At 38.0% G+C, this 19,985-nt stretch overlaps 1 protein-coding gene across 1 annotated transcript; it reads left to right on the top strand.

The window, feature by feature from the left end:
- The first annotated feature begins 9,236 nt into the window (after nt 1–9,236).
- Nucleotides 9,237–19,697, top strand: LOC128645512 (keratin-3, type I cytoskeletal 51 kDa-like). Its single transcript, XM_053698548.1, has 8 exons — nt 9,237–9,788; nt 13,293–13,375; nt 13,555–13,711; nt 13,831–13,992; nt 14,085–14,210; nt 17,057–17,271; nt 17,543–17,649; nt 19,333–19,697. Exons 1-8 carry the CDS (start codon nt 9,276–9,278, stop codon nt 19,422–19,424), a joined length of 1,455 nt encoding a protein of 484 aa, XP_053554523.1. The 5' UTR covers nt 9,237–9,275; the 3' UTR covers nt 19,425–19,697.
- The last annotated feature ends 288 nt before the right edge of the window (nt 19,698–19,985 follow it).

Raw genomic sequence — 19,985 nt, 5'->3', positions numbered from 1 at the left:
ATATTAGGGTTTATTTTAAAGGTAAGTATTTAGTTTTAAATAGGATTAATTTATTTAATAAGATAAATATTATTTAGATTTATTTAATTCATATTTAAGTTAGGGGGGTGTTAGGGTTAGTGTTAGACTTAGGTTTAGGGGTTCATTTTATTACAGTGGCGGCGGTGTAGGGGGGGCAGGATAGGGGTTAATAAACTTATTATAGGTGGCGACGGTGTAGGGGGTGGCAGATTAGGGGTTAATAAGTTTAATATAGGTTGCAGCGGGGTCCGGGAGCGGCGGTTTAGGGGTTAAACTATTTATTTAGTTGCGGCGAGGTCCGGGATCCGCAGGATAGAGGTTAATAACTTTATTATAGGTGGCAACAGTATAGGGGGGCAGGATAGGGGTTACTAGGTATAATGTAGGTGGTGGAGGGGTCCGGGAGCGGTGGTTTAGGGGTTAATACATATATTATAGTTGCAGTGGGGACCGGGAGTGGCAGTTTAGGGTTTAACATATTTAGTATAGCTTGCGGTTGGCTCCGGGATCGGCGGTTTTAGGGGGTAATACATTTATTTAGTTGCGGTGGGCTCCAGGAGCGGCAGTTTAGGGGTTAAACACTTTATTTAGTTACGGCGGTATAGGGGGGAAAGATTAGTGGTGTTTAGACTCGGGGTACATGTTAGGGTGTTAGGTGTAGACAGCTCCCATAGGAAGCAATGGGATGTTGGGCAGCAGCGAACATGAACTTTCGCTATGGTCAGACTCCCATTGATTCCTATGGGATACACCGCCTCCAGGGCGGCGGTTTCAAAACCAGGTACGCTGGGCCGGAAAAGTGCCGAGCGTACCTGCTAGTTTTTTGATAACTAGTAAAAGTAGTCAGATAGTGCTGCACTTGTGTGCGGAACATCTGGAGTGACGTAAGAATCGATCTGTGTCGGAATTAATCCGGCGGATCAAAGTTTACGTCACAAAATTCTACTTTTGCGGGTATCTAGGGCTTGATAACTAAGGCGAATCAGCCTCGCCACAAATACGCTGCGGAATTCCAGCGTTTTTGAGCTTGATAACTAGGCCTCTAGGGGTTAATAAATATAATGTAGGTGTTGGCGATGTTGGGGGCAGTAGATTAGGGGTCAATAATATAATGTAGGTGTCAGCAATAGCGGGGCGGCAGATTATGGGTTAATAAGTGTAAGATTAGGGGTGTTTAGACTCGGGGTTCATGTTAGGGTGTTAGGTGTAGACTTAGAAAGTGTTTCCCTATAGGAAACAATGGGGCTGCTTTAGGAGCTGAACGCTGCTTTTTGCAGGTGTTAGGTTTTTTTTCAGCAAAAGGATGTAGTTAAGGAGCGCTAGAAAAGCTTGAAGGATGATATGGAGACATATTAAAAAAAAAAATTTGAAATGCAATTTATTCGCTAAAAATAAAGACAGAAACAAATTCAAAATAAGGGACGTCTCCCTATATTAATTTTCCACATACATATACAAATAGATGCTCTGAATTGGTTAAAATTTATAGATACCAAGCAATTAAAAAGATAACATGTACTTCACAATGTAAACACTCACGGCTAGATTTAGAGTTTTGCGGCCAAAGGGGCGCTTTTTTTCTCCCGCACCTTTTAAATACCGCTGGTATTTAGAGTTCACAGAATGGCTGCGTTAGGCTCCAAAAAAGGGAGCGTAGAGCATATTTACCGCCACTGCAACTCTAAATTACAGCGGTGCTTACGGACGCGGCCAGCTTCAAAAACGTGCTCATGCACGATTCCCCCATAGAAAACAATGGGGCCATTTGAGCTGAAAAAAAAACCTAACACCTGCAAAAAAGCAGCGTTCAGCTCCTAACGGAGATCCATTGTTTTCTATGGGGAAACACTTCCTACGTCTGCACCTAACACTCTAACATGTACCCCGAGTCTAAACACCCCTAACCTTACCCTTATTAACCCCTAATCTGCCGCCCCCGCTATCGCTGACACCTGCATATTTTTTTTAACCCCTAATCTGCCGCTCCGTACACCGCCGCTACCTACATTATACCTATGTACCCCTAATCTGCTGCCCCTAACACTGCCAACCCCTATATTATATGTATTAACCCCTAATCTGCCACCCCTGCTATCGCTGACCCCTGCATATTATTATTAACCCCTAATCTGCCGCTCCGTACACCAACGCTACCTACATTATACCTATGTACCCCTAATCTGCTGCCGCTAACACCGCCGACCCCTATATTATATTTATTAACCCCTAATCTGCCCTCCACAACGTCGCATCCACCTACCTACAATAATTAACCCCTAATCTGCTGACCGGATCTCGCCGCTACTCTAATACATGGATTAACCCCTAAAGCTAAGTCTAACCCTAACACTAACACCCCCCTAAATTAAATATAATTTAAATCTAACAAAATAAATTAACTCTTATTATATAAATTAATCCTATTTAAAGCTAAATATTTACCTGTAAAATAAATCCTAATATAGCTACAATATAAATTATAATTATATTGTAGCTATTTTAGGATTAATATTTATTTTACAGGCAACTTTGTAATTATTTTAAACAGGTACAATAGCTAAAATAGTTAAAATAAATACAAAATTACCTGTAAAATAAATCTTAACCCAAGTTACAATTAAACCTAACACTACACTATCAATAAATTAATTAAATAAAATACCTACAATTATCTACAATTAAACCTAACACTACACTATCAATAAATTAATTAAATACAATACCTACAAATAACTACAATTAAATAAACTAACTAAATTACAAAAAATAAAAAAAACTAAGTTACAAAAAATAAAAAAATATTTACAAACATTAGAAAAATATTACAACAATTTTAAACTAATTACACCTACTCTAAGCCCCCTAATAAAATAACAAAGACCCCCAAAATAAAAAAATGCCCTACCCTATTCTAAATTAACAAAGTTCAAAGCTCTTTTACCTTACCAGCCCTGAAAAGGGCCATTTGCGGGGCATGCCCCAAATAATTCAGCTCTTTTGCCTGTAAAAAAAAACATACAATACCCCCCCAACATTACAACCCACCACTCACATACCCCTAATCTAACCCAAACCCCCCTTAAATAAACCTAACACTAAGCCCCTGAAGATCTTCCTACCTTATCTTCACCATGCCAGGTTCACCGATCGCTCCAGGCTCCGAAATCTTCATCCAAGCCCAAGCGGGGGCTGGCGATCCATAATCCGGCTGAAATCTTCTATCAAGCGGCGGCTGAAGAGGTCCAGAAAAGGCTCCAAAGTCTTCATCCTATCCAGGAAGAAGAGGAGATCCGGACCGGCAACCATCTTGATCCAAGCGGCATCTTCTATCTTCATCCGATGACGAACGGCTCCATCTTGAAGACCCCCAGCGCGGATCAATCTTCTTCTTCCGACGTCCAACTGAAGAATGAAGGTTCCTCTAAGGGACATCATCCAAGATGGCGTCCCTCGAATTCCGATTGGCTGATAGGATTCTATCAGCCAATCGGAATTAAGGTAGGAAAATTCTGATTGGCTGATGGAATCAGCCAATCAGAATCAAGTTCAATCTGATTGGCTGATCCAATCAGCCAATCAGATTGAGCTCACATTCTATTGGCTGTTCCGATCAGATTAGGGGTACATAGGGATAATGTAGGTGGCGGCGGTGTACGGAGCTGCAGATTAGGGGTTAAAAAAAATTAATAGAGTGGCGGCGGTGTGGGGGGGGGCTCGGTTTAGGGGTACATAGGTAGTTTATGGGTGTTAGTGTACTTTAGAGCACAGTAGTTAAGAGCGTTATAAACCGGCGTTAGCCCAGAAAGCTCTTAACTACTGACTTTTTTCTGCGGCTGGAGTTTTGTCGTTAGATTTCTAATGCTCACTTCAGCCACGACTCTAAATACCGGCGTTAGAAAGATCCCATTGAAAAGATAGGATACGCAAATGGCGTAGGGGGATCTGCGGTATGAAAAAGTCGCGGCTGCAAAGTGAGCGTTAGACCCTTTCCTGGCTGACTCTAAATACCAGCGGGCAGTAAAAACCAGCGTTAGGAGCCTCTAACGCTGGTTTTCACAACTACCGCCCAACTCTAAATCTAGGCCTCAGTTAATAGTGTATGGATAAAAAATATATAATATATATATACCACCTTAATAAAATACCACCTTTTCTTAAAAAGAATTTTCTGCAAATTAAAGAAAAAAAGTGCTTTATATTGATTCCACCTTGATTATATCGTTACAGAATTTCAATCAAATGTTTCAGTTTGTCTCAGAAATTCATGCACATTATGCGGTCCGATACACTTTTGTTGATTTGTAACTTATATATATTGTTTTCAGATAGACATAGTTCTGTTACACTTTAGTCTTTTTGCAAGTTGTAATTTGCAATGTTGATATAAATTGTAATATTTTCAAATTAGAAGAGAGCTTACCAGGTCAGCTTACCGGGTCTTCTGACACTTTCTGTGTCTGACGATATTTCAATCTGTCTTACCGGGAAGTTTCTGGGTCTCTTGTCAGCCTTCCAGTCTTGTACGGTACAAGATTCACCTGGAACCTGATTCTCAGAACCCTTCTTGTGTGTGTAATTCCGGCATTTAATACCCTTTTCTTTGAGTGTCTCTAGCTGCTAGTTCCAGCAGCAGGCTACTAATTGGGTATATACTTGCGATGCACGCTCCGGCGTGTTGACAAAGAATCCAGACTTCAGTATACAAACGGCCGTTTGTTTAGCTTGTTTCTTCTTCCCCCGTACTCATTTAGTTTTGAGATCTTGCAGGGGATATGCGAGGCTGCAAGATCTCAAAACTAAATGAGTACGGGGGAAGAAGAAACAAGCTAAACAAACGGCCATTTGTATACTGAAGTCTGGATTCTTTGTCAACACGCCGGAGCGTGCATCGCAAGTATATACCCAATTAGAAGCCTGCTGCTGGAACTAGCAGCTAGAGACACTCAAAGAAAAGGGTATTAAACGCCGGAATTACACACACAAGAACGGGTTCTGAGAATCAGGTTCCAGGTGACAAGAGACCCAGAAACTTCCCGGTAAGACAGATTGAAATATCGTCAGACACAGAAAGTGTCAGAAGACCCGGTAAGCTCTCTTCTAATTTGAAAATATAACAATTTATATCAACATTGCAAATTACAACTTGCAAAAGGACTAAAGTGTAACAGAACTATGTCTATCTGAAAACAATATATGTAAGTTACAAATCAACAAAAGTGTATCGGACCACATAATGTGCATGAATTTCTGAGACAAACTGAAACATTTGATTGAAATTCTGTAACGATATAATCAAGGTGGAATCAATATAAAGCACTTTTTTTCTTTAATTTGCAGAAAATTCTTTTTAAGAAAAGGTGGTATTTTATTAAGGTGGTATATATATTATATATTTTTTATCCATACACTATTAACTGAGGCCTAGATTTAGAGTTGGGCAGTAGCAGTGAAAACCAGCGTTAGAGGCTCCTAACGCTGGTTTTTACCGCCCGCTGGTATTTAGAGTCAGCCAGGAAAGGGTCTAAAGGTGGTATTTTATTAAGGTGGTATATATATTATATATTTTTTATCCATAAACTATTAACTGAGTGTTTACATTGTGAAGTACATGTTATATTTTTAATTGCTGGGTATCTATAAATTTTAACCAATTCAGAGCATCTATTTGTATATGTATGTGGAAAATTAATATAGGGAGACGTCCCTTATTTTGAATTTGTTTCTGTCTTTATTTTTAGCGAATAAATTGCATTTTAATTTTTTTTTTTTAAATATAAGTCTCCATATCATCTTGAAGCTTTTCTAGCGCTCCTTAACTACATCCTTTTGTTGTTATTTCATTGTATTTTGGTTAATCATAGGGAAGCTTACCTGTGAGGGAGCATAAGGATAAAAACTTGGCGCTAATCATAATCTAACTCTTTTACCAGGTTTTTTGTCAGCCAGCTCAGCCCCATTGCTATGTGGAAATTGTGCATGAGCACGTTTTGCCAGCTTACCGTTACCGTAAGCAACGCTGGTATTGAGGTGAGAAGTGGAGCTAAATTTTGCTCAACGCTCACTTTTCTGAGGCTAACGCAGCCATTCAGAAAACTCGTAATACCAGTGTTTTTTAAAGGGAGCGCTGGAAAAAAAAGAAGCGTTAGCCCCGCAAGTTTTTACCGACAAAACTCGGAATCTAGGCGTAAGTGTTTAATACCTTTTAATACATAATAAAAGTAAAACAGTCTTGCAATTAATTATTGAGTTTGCCCCCTTTTCATTTAATTTATCTCTGATAATTGAGCAATTTCTAATACTCAGAATTTGGAATGCACCCTTCTGACTTCTCATGGTTAACACTGCTACATATCTGTCCATAATTGGCTTTATCAGATAACTGCAAACCAATTTACTTTATACTAACTTTATGACAGTAGTTAGCCTTGCTTTCTGTGGACAATTACCTATATTGGCTCCTCCAAATAAAGCAAATGATGGATGGAGTTTGGCTATTGAAATATAACAGCAGTAAAACAGTTAATTTGTTTTTAAAAATGTTCTACAGCAACACAACAGAAATATCTTGTAATTATTAGGTGTTTACTGTCCCTTTAAGGATAACATTATCCATAACCCATGCATTCTTAAATTCCATTTACATTTTTCCCTTAGGACATATAAATGATAGATAAATAGATAGATAGTTAAATGGACCAACAGACAGGCAGAATGATAGATATATAAATATAGATAGATTGATCGATCAATAGAGAAAGATAGATCGATAGATAGATAGATAGATAGATAGATAGATAGATAGATAGATAGATAGATGATTGATAGATAGATAGATAAATAGATAGATAAAGATAGATTTAGATAGATAGATAGATAGATAGATAGATAGAGAAAGATAGATTAAAGGGACATTAAAACCAATTTTTTTCTTTCATGGTTTATAAAGAGAATGCTATTTTAATCAACTTTCTAATTAACTTCTATTATCTAATTTGCTTCATTCTCTTGATATTCTTTGCTGAAAAGCATATGTAGATAGGTTCGGGAAGCTGCTGATTGGTGGCTGTACATAAATGCCTTGTGTGATTGGCTCACACATGTGCATTGCTATTTCTTAAACAAAGGATATCTAAAGAATGAAACAAACTAGATAATAGTAGTAAATTGGAATGTTGTTTAAAATTGTGTTCTCTATCTGTGGGTTTAATGTCCCTTTAAGCCCTTAACGACCAAGGACGTGCCAGGCACATCCCACAATCGGTTAATGACCAAGGACGAGCCTGGCACGGCCTCTGGGGTTTCAAGTGGTGGAAGTGATCCTGATCGCTTCCAGCCACTTTCAGGGTATTGCAGTGATGCCTCAATATTGAGGCATTGTGCAATACCCTTTTTAAGCACACCGATGCAGAGAGGGCCACACCGATGCAGAGAGGGCCACACCGATGCAGAAAGGGCCACCCTACAAGCTACCTAATTAACCCCTTCACTGCTGGGAATAATGTAAGTGTCATGCGCAGCAACATTTAACGGCCTTCTAATTACCAAAAAGCAACGCCAAAGCCATATATGTCAAGCCATATATGTCTGCTATTTCTGAACAAAGGGGATCCCAGATAAGTATTTACAACCATTTGTGCCATAATTTCACAAGCTGTTTGTAAATAATTTCAGTGAGAAACCTAAAGTTTGTGAAAAGTGAAAGTTTTTTTTTATTTGATCGCATTTGCCGGTGAAATGGTGGCATTAAATATACCAAAATAGGCCTAGATCAATACCGAAATGGGCCTAGATCAATACTTTGGGTTGTCTTCTACACTACACTAAAGCTAAAATTAACCCTACAGGCTCCCTACAAGCTACCTATTTAACCCCTTCACTGCTGTGTATAATACAAGTGTGGTGCGCAGCAGACTTTAGTGGCCTTGTAATTACCAAAGAGTAATGCCGAAGCCATATTTGTCTGCTATTTCTGAACAATGGGGATCCCAGAGAAGCATTTACAACCATTTGTGCCATAATTGCACAAGCTGTTTGTAAATAATTTCAGTGAGAAACCTAAAGTTTGTGAAAACGTTAACGTTTTATTTTTATTTGATCGCATTTGGCTGTGAAATGAGAGCATGAAATATACCAAAATTGGCCTAGATCAATACTTTGAGTTGTCTACTAAAAAAATATATATACATGTGAAGGGTTATTCAGGGATTCCTGACAGATAACAGTGTTACAATGTAACTATTGCTAATTTTGAAAAAAATGCTTTGGAAATAGCAAAGTGCTACTTGTACTTATTGCCCTATATCTTGCAAAAAAAGCAAAGAACATGTAAACATTGAGTATTTCTAAACTCAGGACAAAATTAAGAAACTATTTAGCATGGGTGTTTTTGGTGGTTTTAGATGTGTAACAGATTTTGGAGGTCAAAGTTAGAAAATGTGTGTTTTTTTCATTTTTTTTAATCATATTTTTAGTAAATTATAACATATGATGAAAATAATGGTATCTGTAAAAAGTCCATTCAATGGCATGAAAAACGGTATATAATATGTGTGGGTGCAGTAAATGAGCAAGAGGAAAATTACAGCTAAACACAAACACTGCAGAAATGTAACAGTCCTGGTCCTTTACGGTAAGAAAATTGAAAAGTGGTCCAGTCACTAAGGGGTTAATTTGGTGTAAACATCTCTACATTTACTTTTCACATTTTCAGGAAATATAGAAACACAGATTTTGAAACAGTCAGTGTATTAACCACCCTGTCTATTTAATAAAACATATGTTGATTATTTCATTTTCATGAAAGCATTATATTCCATACAGTCTCTTAAATTCTCTATTAGGAATTATGCTTCAGTTTTCAGCTTTCTAATTTCATAACATACAGAGTTTTTATTCTCAAAAAACGTTACATTTTAATATTTCTAAACAAAAGAATTTAAATCTGAAGTGTGAGAATTCTATACACAGAAAAGTTGGAGCAGGAACATTTTTGGTACTCCACCCACTAACAAAATTAGCATAAATAACCCTGGGGGTGAAAAGACCGGAGGGTAAGGTGATTCATTTGTAATAATAATTGATAATTAAAGTATAGGAATTAAAAACTATCTGGCAAGCAAACTTGTAGTAGAAAAAAATTAGAGATGACGCCCTTGAAATAGTATATATAAACAGAATAAAGGTTATTGACTTGCAGCACTTTCCTCCACGGCAGCCTTTTATTCTCCTGGAAAGGGTGCCTTTTTTGCTTCATTATGTCTTACAGCTTTAGGCAGTCATCTCAGAAAGTTAGCTCAGCCTCTTATGGTGGTGGGGGTAACTTTGGAGAGTGTAATGTAGGAGGAGGCCACAGCTTTGGAGGTGGTGGATTTGGTGGTAATGGAGGTGGTTATGGGGGTGGAGCTGGTGGCGGTGGTGGCTATGGGGGTCAGTTTGGTGGTGGATCCTATGGTGGTGGCGGCGGAGCTGGTTTTGGTGGTGGTGCTAGCTTTGGTGGTGGTGGTGGTGGTGGTGGTGGCTTTGGCGGCGGTGCTGGCTTTGGAGGTGGTGACAGCCTCTTATCTGGCAATGAAAAACAAACAATGCAAAATCTCAATGACCGCTTGGCCAGCTACCTGGACAAAGTACGTGCATTAGAGGAGGCAAATGCTGAACTTGAGCGCAAGATTAAGGAATGGTATGACAAGCAGCGTCCTGGTGGTTCCACAGGGGAAGGAGCAAAGGACTACAGCACATATTATAAAACAATTGAAGATCTACAAGCTCAGGTAAGACTACACAGGTTGTCACAAATATAGCTTGTTTAGATATATTTTTAGATATACATTCTCAACCTCTCCCTCAGCACTGGTACATTTCCCTCATCAATGAAACATGCACTGGTCACACCTATCCTCAAAAAACCTTCCCTTGATCCTACCTCCCCATCCAACTACCGCCCAATTTCCCTCCTCCCTCTTGCTTCAAAGCTTCTCGAAAAACTAGTATATGCACGCCTATCCCATTTCCTTATGTTAAACTCCCTTCTTGACCCGCTGCAATCTGGATTTCGTCCCTATCACTCCACAGAGACAGCTATTGTTAAGGTCACCAACGACCTACTTACAGCGAAATCAAAAGGCCACTTCTCTCTGCTTATCCTCCTTGATCTGTCCGCAGCCTTTGACACTGTCGACCACCCTCTTTTGCTCCAAACCCTCCAATCCTTCGGCATCTGTGACAAAGCCTTTTTGTGGCTCTCTTCCTACCTGTCAAACCGTACCTTCAGTCTAGCCTTCTCTGGGGCCTCGTCTGCCCCGTCACCACTTTCTGTCGGAGTACTGCAAGGCTCTGTCCTCGGTCCCCTTCTCTTCTCAATCTATACGTCATCACTAGGTTCCCTTATTAAGTCCCACGGTTTCCAATATCATTTGTATGCCGATGACACCCAAATCTACTTCTCTGCACCAGAAATATCTCCTTCCTTGCTAACCCGTGTCACTAACTGTCTTTCTCACATCTCTTCCTGGATGTCCTCTCACTACCTCAAGCTAAATCTCTCCAAAACTGAGCTCCTCATTTTCCCCCTTTCCAAAATCTCCACCCCCAATATTTCTATAACTGTTGACAACTCCATCATTACCCCTACCCCGCATGCCCGATGTCTCGGGGTCACATTTGACTCAGATCTTTCCTTCACTCCTCACATTCAGTCCTTGGCTACAGCCTGCCGCTTCCACCTTAAAAACATCTCTAAAATTAGACACTTCCTTACACAAGACACAGCTAAGATTTTAATCCACTCTCTCATTCTTTCCCGCCTTGATTACTGCAACTCTGTCCTCTCTAGTCTCCCCACCTGCCGCCTAGCTCCTTTACAATCCATAATGAATGCCTCTGCCAGACTCATCTTCATTACACGTCGCTCTTCATCTGCTGCGCCTCTTTGCCAATCCCTTCACTTGCTTCCTCTTGCCTCTAGGATTAAACACAAAACTCTCACTCTTACATACAAAGCCCTCAACTGCACTGCTCCCCCCTACATCTCAGACCTTGTCTCCAGATACTCTCCCTTCTGTCCCCTTTGCTCTGCTCATGACCTCCTACTCTCCTCCTCTCTTGTCACCTCATCACACTCCCATTTACAGGACTTCTCCAGACTGGCTCCCATCTTGTGGAACTCTCTGCCTCGCTCCACAAGACTCTCTTCTAGTTTTAAAAGCTTCAAGTGCTCCCTAAAGACTCTACTGTTCAGGGGCGCATACAACCTACGCTAACCTTTCCTAATACCAGTTCCTCTCCTCCACTGCTATCCCCTGAACCCCCTTAGCATGTAAGCCTAAAAGTCCAGCTGTTTGTAGATCACCTTCTTAAGAGCTGACTACAACAGTGCAACTCTTGGCAGGGCCCTCTACCCTATAATTGTTTTGTTGTACTCCCCTTTGTTTATAGCGCTGCGGAATCTGTTGGCGCTCTACAAATAACCGATAATAATAATATATTGAAATAAGAAGTCATTTATTTATGTTTACTTAAGAAAAAGCTTCTTTTTTTTTTTTTTTTTTTTTTACTTAAGTTGTGTCTGTAGATAATAACAAATAATTCCCTATCTAAAATGTAGTCTTAAATCTCAGAAATACATTTACTTTATATTTTGCATCTATTTCTGGCTTGCGATGCTATGGCCAATTAGAGGAAAACATAAATGAGCACCTGCCCTATTAAGCTATAACTGTAGCATGCAGCTTGGTCAGGTTTATGTATTTTGCAGAATACACTTTAGCCTTTCTGGAAAAAAATACAATTTATTAAAGGCAAATTATGTGAAAAGCAGGTAAAACAAATAACAAAAGCACAGTCTATGTTATCATATTGAAACCAGTTACAAGGGATATTGAATTCTTAATTGAATTCATAATATATGTGCAATGAAGCATTACTTGTAATACATTTTATAGCAAACTGTTTTAAACAGATATATAATCACCACATTTTCAAGTAATTGTTAAAACAGCATCCCTTAAACTTTTTTGCTTGAAATACTAAAATTGTTTTATTTATTTTTTCTTAACAAAAAATGTAACCATTCCCAGTTTTGCATGACCAACAAGGTTAAATAAATATACTTGTTACCTCTGTGATTACCTTGTATCTAAGCCTTTGCAGACTGCCCCCCTATTTCAGTTCTTTTGACAGACTTGCATTTTAGCCAATCGGTGCTGACTCAAAAATAACTCCACGGGAGTGAGCACCATCTTATCTATATGACACACATGAACTAGCGCTGTCTAACTGTGAAAAACTGTCAAAATACCCTGAGATAAGAGGTGGCCTTTAAGGGCTTAGCCTACCTAGCTTTAGCTTTCAACAAAGAATACCAAGAGAACAAAGCAAATTTAATGCTAAAAGTACATTGGAAATGTATTTAACCCCTTAACGACCACAACTTAGACTATGTTAATTATTGCCATTTAAAATGGACTGTTAAAAATTAGCACCTACAATTTTTGACATGCATTTTAAAAGATTCTATTTTAAACTTTACATAATTGTTTATTTACATATAAAAATACTGTAGTAATCTGAAGTCTAGAAAAGCACAGCCTCGCAGGAAGTCTGCAGCTAGAAGGGAGGTCATAAAAGCACGGTCCTTCCTGTCGCGGCAAGACCCACACTACTATGACCTGAAAAACCCTTAACGACCAGCGACGTACAGGGTACATTGTGGTAGTAAAGGGGTTTGAAATTGTATCCTAGGCTAATTTTGTGCTTCCATATTGTACCATTCAGCATCTATACTTAGCACAACTGCATACAAGTCATCAAGTCACAAGAGAAACCACAATTTCCTTCTATTATCTAACTTGCTTCATTCTCTTGTTATCTGTTGTTGAAGAATCAGCAAAGCATTCCTAGGATTTAGTTAACACATTGAGCGAGCCAATAAGATGAAGCAGATATATGCAGCCACCAATCAGCAGTTCCTGTCCCTACCTATGTGTCATATTCAACAAATCATATCAAGAGAACAAAGCAAATTAGATAATAGAATTAAATTGGAAAGTTGCTTAAAATGTTATTCTTTGTTTGAATTATGAAATCATTTTGTGGGGTTTCATGTCCCTTTAAGCTGTTGAAGACGATTATTATTTTCTTATTCTTTTCTCTGTAGCTAAAGTTCCAAAATTGTAATTTAGTTAAAAACATGTACAGCATGTACCATGCTTAACCTATCTTTAAAAATATGCAACCATCAAAACAATATAATTGTGTTTTTTATGTATTTCCCACAGATCCTTAAAGCTACCATTGACAATGCAGCTATAGTTCTGCAGATTGATAATGCCCGTCTGGCTGCTGATGACTTCAAACTGAAGTGAGTTTATATTATATTTTGCCCAATATATAAGTAATTTGCTCAAGACAACTATGTTACGAGCCGCTAAGGGAAAACTTAGAAGTATAGATTCATATTTCCAATGTAGCATTATGTATAAACTATTTTTATACCAAAGCAAAATATATTTAACTGTGTATATATATTTTTTTAATCAGGTATGAGAATGAGTTGGCTCTTCGGCAGAGTGTGGAGGCTGATATTAATGGTTTGCGCAGAGTCCTGGATGAGCTAACACTGTCTAAGTCTGACCTGGAATCTCAGCTTGAGAGTCTGAAAGAGGAGCTAGCTTATCTCAAGAAGAACCATGAGGAGGTAGAGATTTTTTTTGAGAAACCACTATTATATTTAGTGGGATTACCTAACTAGTTAATTACTTAATGCATTCATATCAGATCCAAGCATATATCTTAAAAATATTTGTAATCATTTAGGAGCTTAAGGGTTCCCAAGGAATTGCTGTGGGAGAAGTCAATGTGGAATTAAATGCAGCTCCAGGTATTGATCTGTCCAAACTTCTGAATGACATGAGACAGCAATATGAAGCCATGGCTGAGAAGAACAGAAAGGAGGCTGAAGATCAGTTCAATAAGATGGTAAGGAGACCAAAAACATTGTATTAATTAAGGCATTTAGAGTGAGATTTCAGTGTTTAATCAAAATCTGTTTGTTTTTTTGTTGTTATCAGAGCGAAGGTTTGAAAAAAGAAATATCCACAGGAGTGGAACAAGTACAATCAAGCAAGTCAGAGATCTCTGAGCTCAAAAGATCACTTCAAGCATTGGAGATTGAACTTCAGTCACAACTTGCTATGGTACAATTCAAATATAAATAATTTGAGGTATATGTTGTCTAACAAAAGGGCACCCTAATTGGTTTCATAGCAACCTCAATTCTCAAACGATATCATCAAGTTACAAGGCAATGTCTTTTTTACAGGAGTGAAGAAATGTATGCAAAATGAAGAATTTAAAAAAGCAGGGAGAATATTATGACCCCTCCCCAAAACCTACCATGATTTGTATTTTTTTGTTCCTGTTTTTGTTAATGTTTATACACATTGAGTATTCAAGGTAAAGGAAAGTAAAAAAAAAAAAAAAATTCTCCTCCCTCCACCAGTGAATACATAGGGGCCGAATTATCAAGCTCCGAGTGGAGCTTGATGCCCCTGTTTACGTGCCAGACCACTGCTCCATAACTCGTCCGCTGCCTCTGAGGCTGCGGTCTGCAATCTGCCCGATCTTATACGATCGGGCTGATTGACACCCCCTGCTAGCGGCCGATTGGCAATGTTAAATGCCGACAGCATTCAGCGATGTCTGTCGGACATGATACGCTGCAGCAAATCATGTCAGACAGACATTGATAAATCGGCCCCATAGAGTAAAGGAAAGTGTTAGAAAGAATAGATGTGATGAGTAAGGGCCATTGTTTATTAGCAGAACCTTTATAATTACACACCCGTAGCTCAGAACATTAATTTATGGAAAGTGTGTTATATACAGTATACTATGGTCTAGATCACAAGTGAATAGCACAAATATTACAGTTACTGTACATTAGCTTTACTTGTGCAATATCCATACCACTTTCAATTATGTACTTATATTACCTGACCAGAGTTATTTTTGTATCACTGGAATGATAGTCTATTGCGTGTTAGCATATGTTTAATATTGTGGGTGTTTAATGCACGAGAGCTAAGCAAGCAGATCACAAAAACGATGCAGAGTTCTTCATTTAGCGTTTATAGTTATACTATTTCAGCAAAATTTAGGCATAAACACTTTACACATAATACATACACACATACACCTTTCACCTCTTCCCAGTCCCGCTCATTGCCATAAACCTTTAATTCTGCCACTAAACTTTCTTTTCATTACCAGTATTAAGTTTAAAGGGACATATGCTAAATCACTTGAAACTGATGCAGTATAACTGTAAAAAGCTGACAGGAAAATATCACCTGAGCATCTCTATGTAAAAAAGGAAGATATTTTACCTCACAATAGTTCTGTGTAAAAAGTTATACTCAGCTGCTCCCAGCTGCAGGTAAAAAAATAATAATGAAGAAATGAACAGCAGCCAATCAGCATCAGCAGTGCTGAGGTCATGAACTCTTTTACTGTGATCTCATGAGATTTGACTTAACTCTCATGAGATTTCATAGTAAGCTGAATAGGGGAATAATATGAGAGTACACGAGACTCATTCCCTAAGCTGTCCCAGGACAGACACACTAAAATGCTGCTTAGAAATCCTTTACAATGGGATGTGGCTACTGAGGAACTTTTGAGGTAAAATATCTTTCTTTTTTACATATAGATGTTCAGGAGATATTTTCTAGTCAGCTTTTTTTACAGCTATACTGCATCACTTTCAAGTGTTTAAACATTTGGGTATTATTTGGGTATTATGGCCCTTTAAATATATAAAATCCTTTATTTACATAGTATTTTCATGTGTTATGCAAACAAGCAAGCGATAATTGTTAACTTCAAAAGAGCTAAATTTGAATGCAGTATTTTTTATTGTGCTTAAAGTGAAGGTCAATTCTGCCGTCCAGGATCGCATATTTCAATGTATACTAAAAAATCAATATGATGTTCATTCACCAAAATATATTAAAAAACAATAATAACCTTTATTTTTCACTTGTTGTACCCGCTCCGTTGATGCTTCACAATCCGCCCGCCATACAACATTCTGTGATTGACATATTTGATGTCCTATTGGTATTTTAACCCCATGGCGTCCAGCCCCTTTTCCCTTTTGTCATCGTTACCCTATGCGCATGCGTTTATAGAAACAGCGCATCATCATCGGCATGCTCGTTCATGTAACGCGCATGCGTTTTCTGTTCTAACACTATTTACATTGATTCGTCAGCATTGGTCTCGTTTAGGAATACATCCAAACCGCTTGCAAACCTAATACTTGGTAATTAAATAGCACGGCACATCTCACATACTTATTGAATTGTATATAATTATTTTCAAGTTATTTATCTTGATTCTTGCTATAAATTATTTTATTAGTCCTGCACAGTGTCGGTGCTCATTGTTGCTGACAGTATACCTGCTCCCATGCCACTGCAGCTGTCAGCCGTGCCCAGAATTTGGAACGTTATTTATGGCACCTATGGAACGCATGCGCCGTGGATCGGAGGATACGCATGCGCAGTGCAAAACGATTGCGGGTGGACGAGCGTAGTCCTCTTCGAAACTACAAAGCAACGTCAACACAATCGAATAAGGAAGTGTGGAGGGGGCGGAGGATAAGGCAAAAACGGAGGTATAATAAATAAACTATTTATATGTATAGGAATATTTTTTGGGACATATGAAATAAGCGATTAAAATAAATTAAACATTCTTTATTAAAATAAGTATAGTATATAAGAAAAATTGACCTTCACTTTAACACAAGTCACCGCTATCCATTAAAAGTATCTGACGCGCGTTTCAGCAACGTTAAGATCCTCTCATTAACATTTTTAACCATCCACTCACAATACTACAATATATTTCATTCCTTGTGCAAGGCATGACCCAAGATAATGCACCCTGAACTATTGATTGTGCTTTAGTTGGAATATCGTCTTATATGTGCATTATTGTGTTAATATAAGTGATGGAACTTTGTCTTAATTTCCAGAAAAACTCCCTGGAACAAACCTTAGCAGAGACAGAAGGTCGTTACTGTCAGCAAATCTCACAGCTGCAGGCTCAGATCTCTGCCATAGAAGAGCAGTTGGAGCAGATCAGAGGTGACATAGAGTGTCAGACATCAGAGTATGAATCACTTCTAGACATCAAAACTAGGCTGGAGCAGGAGATAGAGACATACCGGAAACTGCTTGAGGGACTTGGGTGAGGATAGATAATTTATTTGCATTATAAGGTACCAATCATTTATTGTGATGGCAAATGATGGACTATTTGATATATACTACAACACCTGTTTGCACAAGGGATTAATAATATGTACTTAAAAAAGGATATTTGTTTTCTATATTAGTGATATCTAGCACATTTAAAGGTGTATACATAATGTTATGACAATTGAGATTACATAATGCACTAGGTAGTAGCACAGTATTATCATTGCATTGTGTTGCTCATTATCGTTTCTTACCTACAGAAATACAGGACAAGGCAGTGGAGCCGGACAAGGTAGAGGAACAGGACAAGGCAGAGGTTCTGGACAAGCTACAAAAGAATCAACAACTAGTTCACAAACCAGCACTGGTAATGACCTTTATTTTTATCAACCTTCAGTTGTAATCTATGTATTTCATTACTGTTGAACAAAAGGACTTAAAGGGATATGAAACCCCACATTTTAATTTCATGATTCAGATAGAACCTGCAATTTTATGCAACTTTCTAATTTACTCCTATAATCAAATTTTCTTTGTTCTCTTGTTATCTTTATTTGAAAAACAGGACTGTAAGATTAGGAGCCGACCTATTTAAAATGTAGCCACCAATCAGCAAGCACTACCCAGGGTGCTGAACCAAAATCGACCGGCTCCTAAGCTAACATTCCTGCTTTTCAAATAAAGATACAAAGAAAACAAAGGATGATTGATAATAGGAGTAAATTAGAAAGTTGCTTAAAATTGCTGCTCTAACTGAATCATGAAAGAAAAAGGTTGTGTTTCATATCCCTTTAAAGGGGTAATTGTAACCATATAAAACACATGCTATTATGTAAGACAGATCTGATTAACTTTATGACTAATGGCCTTTTTTTATTTGTTAGATAACAATATGCTTTAGAATGTGCTTCACTTTACAAAGAAAGTGGAAAACAGTTTTTTGTTTAAGTGTCTAGTCACTACTTATGCAAAAGAAACATAGAATCTGCTTCTTATTAGTTGGTACCTTTTTAAATATGTTCTTAAAAATGAATGGGTGTTGGGACATAAATACAAGTTAGCACTAATGTATAACGTTTTTCATCTATGATGAACCAAACCAGTTATAAAACCTCTGTGCATTCATTGCAACACCATAAAACATCTTAAGACTACTTACATGTCTTAATAGTTTGCCTCTAAGCACTTAATTGCTATTGAGTTGAGCTACAAATATATACTAAAATGGAAAACGTCTTATTAACATTAATTTGTTTTTAAATAAATTCTATATTATTAAAACTGGCATTAATAGATCTGTTCTTTGAAAGGTGAGATTGACATTTAAGCAGAAATTCCATTTCTTGTCAGCCATTAAACGTTTGGTAGCCCAGGATTTATTAACATTTCCCTCTTCGTCTCCTCTAATTACCCACACTCCTGCATCTTATCTTTCTCAGTAATTGGTTGGATGAGTTTCAGGAAGACACTAGCAAAAGAAGTAGAGACAAAGGGATATATTTATTAATGTGTGAGCGGACATGATACGAAGTAGAGTATCATATCTGCTGCACATCGATAAATGCCGACCACATACGCTGTTGGCATTTATCATTGCACCAGTAGTTCTTGTGAACTGCTGGTGCAATGCCGACCCTGCAGATTCACGGCCAATCAGCGCTAGCAGGGGGTGTCAATCCACCCGATCGTATTCAATCGGGTTGATATCTGTCTGCCGCCACAAGTTATGGAGCAGCGGTCTTTAGACCGCTCACCGGAAACAAGGGATCTCAAGCTCCATACGGATAAATATGCCCAAAGCATAAAACTTCCTATATAGGAGAAACATATTCAAGTCTAGATGATTTTTAAATTTTTCCTACTTATGAATAAATTTACCTCTAGTACTGCAACATATCTGATGACGACAGCTCCTTATTTGTCTGTTCTTCTTCAAATAGAGAACATCATTAGCGTAAAGTATGATGATTATTTACACGCATATAACTGTGCATTAAGTTTTTTTATTTTCATTTTAACTGACATTATTTTGTAATTTTATTAATTGCAGGGTCGCGTTCTACTACGCAATATAAAACAACTGTTGAAGAAGTGGTTGATGGAAAGGTCGTGTCCACCAAAACAGTGTATAAAAATGCTTAATCATTCTGCTGAAGCAAAGTGGAAAATGAGGGTGTTGTCAAATCTACTTTTTTCTTCTTTTGTGCATTTTTTTCTAAACTGACTACACATTGCAAAAATGTGATTAAATATATACATTTTCTTTACAAAAAAGTAACAGACCACAATAGTCAGCTATCTGAGTATATATTTTAAATGGGAGACATACAGCCTTATGTGGTCATTGTATTCTATAATCTCAGCTGATTACTTTATTTTACTTGGCTTACTTAATAAACTTTTTCTCTGAAGCAACGTATACTGTAGTCCTGGTTTATTTGCTTGTACTTGTGCAATACCCTGAAAGTAGATGGAATCGATCAGGATCGCTTCCATCATTTGAAACCCCAGAGGACATGCCAGGTATGTCCTTGGTCATTAACCGATTGTAGAACGTGCCTGGCATGTCCTTGGTGGTTAAGGGGGTTAATCTATCTTTCTCTATTTATATCTATAATTCTCTATTTATTTATCTATCAATCATCTATATCTCGATCTATCTATCTTTTTCTATCGATCGATAAATATATCTATCATTCTGCC

Source organism: Bombina bombina, chromosome 1, assembly GCF_027579735.1.
Source record: "Bombina bombina isolate aBomBom1 chromosome 1, aBomBom1.pri, whole genome shotgun sequence".
Lineage (NCBI taxonomy): Eukaryota > Metazoa > Chordata > Amphibia > Anura > Bombinatoridae > Bombina > Bombina bombina.
The sequence above is the reverse complement of the archived record's forward strand: the minus strand, read 5'-3'. Positions and strand labels throughout refer to the sequence as shown.